This window comes from Arachis ipaensis, chromosome B01 (genome assembly GCF_000816755.2).
Source record: "Arachis ipaensis cultivar K30076 chromosome B01, Araip1.1, whole genome shotgun sequence".
Taxonomy (NCBI): Eukaryota; Viridiplantae; Streptophyta; class Magnoliopsida; order Fabales; family Fabaceae; genus Arachis; species Arachis ipaensis.
Window position 1 is genome coordinate 16245894 of NC_029785.2, and position 4818 is coordinate 16250711.

Genomic DNA, 4818 nt, shown 5'->3' on the forward strand with positions numbered 1-4818 from the left:
TTTTAGCTACACACCTAAATAAAAATGAAGCTATATATGCATTTTAATTTGAAATGATGATATATACAAGATTCTTAAACAGATCTCTTTCGTTTCCTTAGGTAAATTCAAGGAAAATATCTTATTCATCACATGCTCGAAAACATTCAAGATAAAGATAATTGTAGAGAGACTCTTTGAACACTGTGGATATCGAGTGCCAGAGTTTCAAAGCGAAGAAGATGCAATTAACCGAATGGGAGTTTTGCTGAGGCATATTGGAAAAAGTAGTCCAATGTTGTTGGTCCTTGATGATGTTTGGCCTGGTTCAGAATCCCTTGTTGAGAAATTCAAAATACAAACATCATCAGATTACAAGATTCTGGTTACTTCAAGGGTTGCATATCCTAGATTTGGCACCCCATGTATCGTCTTAGAACCACTCAATCATGAAGATGCATTAACACTTTTCAGTCACTTTGCCCAATTGGAAGATAACTACTACTCAATTTTCCAAAATGATGAAGATATTCTCCAAAAGGTGAGTATTCTTACTTTCTCCCTACAGTTTAACATTTATCTTATTTAGGTGCTGTAATACATTGACAACTCACTCTATGAAAAAATAAAATTATATTCAGATATGAAGAGTTTTGAATATATACATCAGAATACATTCTTGTGTACAAATACGTACACTAAAACAAAAGATGGTAGGACCAACGAACAAGTAATTGCTTCTCGAATAAAGTTAGCTAACACCCTTTTATTATTAGCATTCCTTTCCCATTTTTCCCTATAATTACATTTACTAATAAACAGTACTCTTTCTGTTTTAATATTTTTGTGACTTTAAGATTAAAATTTAATTTTGATGCAATGTTATTATAAAACAATTTTAACATTATCTCAGCAAAAATAACTACATTTTTCATTAACCGTGTGAGTAGTCATAAAAAATCGATATGATTGAATAACTGTATTAAACGTTTTACACTTATAGTGCATCAAAATTAAACTTTTAAGGTTATAGTGCATTCAAATCTAATATATTTTGATATAATATGTGTTTAGATATATTGAGTAATGGTTAAGGTGTTTAAAAATACTATTCATATATTAAAATTAACTACTAAAATCAGTCACTATATATTTGTGTATAAATATATATAGTAGTTAAATTTATTTTTAATGTGTATTTTGTATTCTAATATATATTCTATTCTGGTGGCTAAATAATTTTAATTTATACCTACCATAGTTGATAGTAATAGAGGCTTAAATGTGAGTTGTTAATTTTGAGCTTTCTAAAAAAGACCATGGTGATTGGCAGATTACTTGCTTCTTAAGGTGCTTGATTCATGTCTTGTTAGTTACTAATTAAATTTTCTTGCACTGAAAATGCAGGTTGTAAGAGGTTGCAAGGGTTCACCTCTTGCGATTACTGTGATTGGTAGATCAATAAGAACTCAACCTTATGAATTTTGGCTCAAGATGGTAGAGAAATTGTCACAGGGTCGTTTTATATTTGATTCGAGTGAGGAATTACTAAAATGCCTCGAAAATATTTTGGAAATTTTAGAGGATAAGCCTATCATAAAGGAGTGCTTCATGGACCTAGGGCTATTTCCCGAAGATCAAAGAATCCCTGTTACTGTTCTCTTGGATATATGGACTGAGTTGTATGGAATGGATGATGATGGCATAGAGGCAATGACTATTATCAACACATTAAACTCTATGAATTTGGCTAATGTCTTAGTTTCAAGGTACAAATTAAATTCTTCAATCCAGTTTATATAAATTTTATGGCACGGTGAATAGGGTGATTGCTCCAGAGTGGGAATTTTATATTAGAGAAAAAAAATAAACAAATGACATATAATTTAGTTATTTTTTTAACAAAATACATACATGTAAGACAATAACCAAGGTTGCGAGAACCGGACCGGTCAATAAACCGGTGAGGTCACTGGTTCAATGGTTCACTGGTTCGACCGAGGTTGAACCGGGGTTCAACCGGTTTAATTAAATATTAAATAAAATTATTAAACTTAATAAAATTCAATAATTTATAACTTAATAAAATTTATAACTAATATGTCAATTTATAATTTAGTATTTAAAATTTAGCTATCACGATATTCTTTAGCATTGCTTGTTAACAATAGTATACGTTTGAATCATATAAAGGATTTTGTGTCTCTAAAATATTTGTTTCTGTTCATTTCTCAACCAGGAAAAATGCTTGCGACGTTGAAAACTATTACTACAACAACCACTTCATCGTGGTGCATGATCTTCTAAGAGAACTTGCAATTTATGAGGACAATCAAGAAGCAACAGAACATAGACACAGAATGAGCATTGGCATGAACGAACAGAATGGCGAATTTGGGCTTGGGGAGAAGCAGCGAGGCATCATTGCTGAAATCTTTTCAAAATGTTTGAGATGGTGTATTAATAAACAGATGCCGCAACAAATCCATGCACGCACTTTGTCAATAACAATTGGTTAGTTATTCTACACCTTTCTTTCAAAACTAAGAAGCATGAATATATGCCAATGAGTTATATTTCAAATGGCATAGTCTCTCCCCATACAGCCATACTCAATTAAAAGGTTGCGGGTTTGAGTCTCCTATCTTTGATAAAAAAAAAAAAGCATGAATATATAATTAGTGGTGTGAGATTTGTTTTTATTCTTTTTTATTTTATTAAAAATAATTATTTATAAAATTACTAATATACTTCTGGATAAATAATTGATGGTTCACTGAGTAAATTAATTGTTGACTACAATGTTTGGTCATTTTGTCTAATAAAATATATCTTGTAAGAATCATTTTGTTGTTAATATTTTTTAGAGTTTATTTTGTTAAAATCTAAATCTTTTGGATGTGTCTATAAAGTAAGAATTTTTTGAATATTTAAAAACACTTAATTCACAAATCATGGGTTGCATTTTCAGATGAAACTTGGCCTTCTTATTGGTCCAATATGCAAACGGCTGACGTTGAAGTTCTGATTTTCCATCTTCGAGCTAAGTTCTTCTCTTTTCCAATGTTCATGGAGAAAATGAGTAAACTGAAAGTTCTCATAGTAACAAATTATGGCTTCTATCCTTCTGAGCTCAACAATTTCAAGCTACTTGATTCCTTACCAAGCCTGAAAAGAATAAGACTAGAGAGAATTTCTGTTCCTTCCTTTGGCCAGTTAAAGAGTCTAAGGAAACTATCCCTCTACATGTGTCATACAAGTCATGCTTTCGAATTTGGTAACTTCAAATTTTCAGAAGCATGTCCAAATCTAGTAGAGTTGAACATTGATTACAGCAAAGATATGGTTGGCTTGCCTAATGGAATCTGCGAAATTCCGTCGCTGAAGAAGCTCTGTGTCACTAATTGCCACAAGCTCTGTTCATTGCCGAAAGAAATTGGAAATCTGAAGAATTTGGAAATCTTGAGGCTCAATTCTTGCACTGATTTGCAAGGATTACCAGAATCCATTGGAATGCTTTCGAATCTGCGACTTCTGGACATATCCAACTGCATAAGCCTTCCAAATTTACCTGAAGAAATTAGTAATCTGTCTGGTCTAAGGAAGCTGTACATGACGAGTTGCGCGAACTGCGAGTTGCCGTCTTTAGTCTCGAATCTTGAGAATTTGAAGGTGACATGTGACGAAGAAACAGCTACTTTATGGGAAGCTTTCATAACATTGATTCCTAATCTAAGGATAGAGGTGCCTCAAGTTGATGTTAACTTAAATTGGCTTCACACAGTTAGCTATTGCTAATGTATGTTTCGTTGAAACTCGGAATAAGAGAAAGCTTTGCCAGCATTAATAATGGTGGCGAAGTTCTTCCAGTTATGAAAAATGAGAGAAGGTTGTTGAAAGTTCAAGAACTTACTGTATTGTAATAGGCACTACTATAGAATCTTCATTCCTATACAGCAAGGAATGGGAGGTTATATATAGATCGAAACCCTTTGAATTTGGTACGGCCTTGCTCTCTGGATTATTATAACCTGGCTTTTATATGGTTGATGGTTTTAATAAGGTGCAGATTTTAAATTGTTCGGAAGGGATAATGAAGACTACGGCGGGTAAATACGATATTTGATAATTTAAGTAAGCCTTGGCAAAGGCGGAAATTAACTTAAGTAATAAATGACTATATTAAAAGTAACTTATAAATAAGTTATTTTGTGTTTGGGTTTTTAGTTTTAAAAGTGTTTATTTTATAAAAATGTGATAAAAAATAGTAGTATTATGAGAGGAATCATTTTTCTAACTTATCTGTAAGCTCCTAAATAGCTTCTTAGAAAGCTGCAATTTGGTTTTGAAAATTGCACCAGACATTAATACTACTACTTTTCATAAGTCAAAACTCAAAAACTAAAAAAAGTTACTTTTAAAGCTTCCCAAACATACTCATAGTCTTCCCATTCTCAATTAAAAAGTTGCGAGTTCGAGTCTCTTATCTTTGATAAAATAATAATAATAATAATATAGAGAAAAGCTCATTTTAGTTGACACTATTTAAAGATAAAAATATGTCAATTTAATATTATATCACAGTAAATAATCAAATAAATATTTTAAATTCTAACATTTATATATTCTTCTATATGAAAGTCAATTTAATTAACTATGAAAAACTGAAAATATCTTTTTGAATAGTATTTGCAAAAAGACTAAAATAATTTTTTAATGTTTTGAAAAAATAACCTTTTAAGATTCGGTTTTAGAAAAACTACACTACATTTTTTTAGTTAAATATTGTTTAATTGTTTTAAGAATTAAAATTTGAATTGAATTTTAAAATTAAAATAT

At 30.8% G+C, this 4818-nt stretch overlaps 1 protein-coding gene across 1 annotated transcript in view; it reads left to right on the forward strand.

The window, feature by feature from the left end:
* Positions 1 to 4066, forward strand: part of LOC107626370 (probable disease resistance protein At5g66900) — a 9888-nt gene extending 5822 nt beyond the window's left edge. Inside the window, exons 2-5 of the mRNA XM_016329243.2 lie at positions 102 to 520; positions 1387 to 1748; positions 2219 to 2493; positions 2951 to 4066. Of these exons, the coding sequence (XP_016184729.1) occupies positions 102 to 520; positions 1387 to 1748; positions 2219 to 2493; positions 2951 to 3777 (1883 nt within the window). The 3' untranslated portion in view covers positions 3778 to 4066. The remainder of the gene's footprint in view (positions 1 to 101; positions 521 to 1386; positions 1749 to 2218; positions 2494 to 2950) is intronic.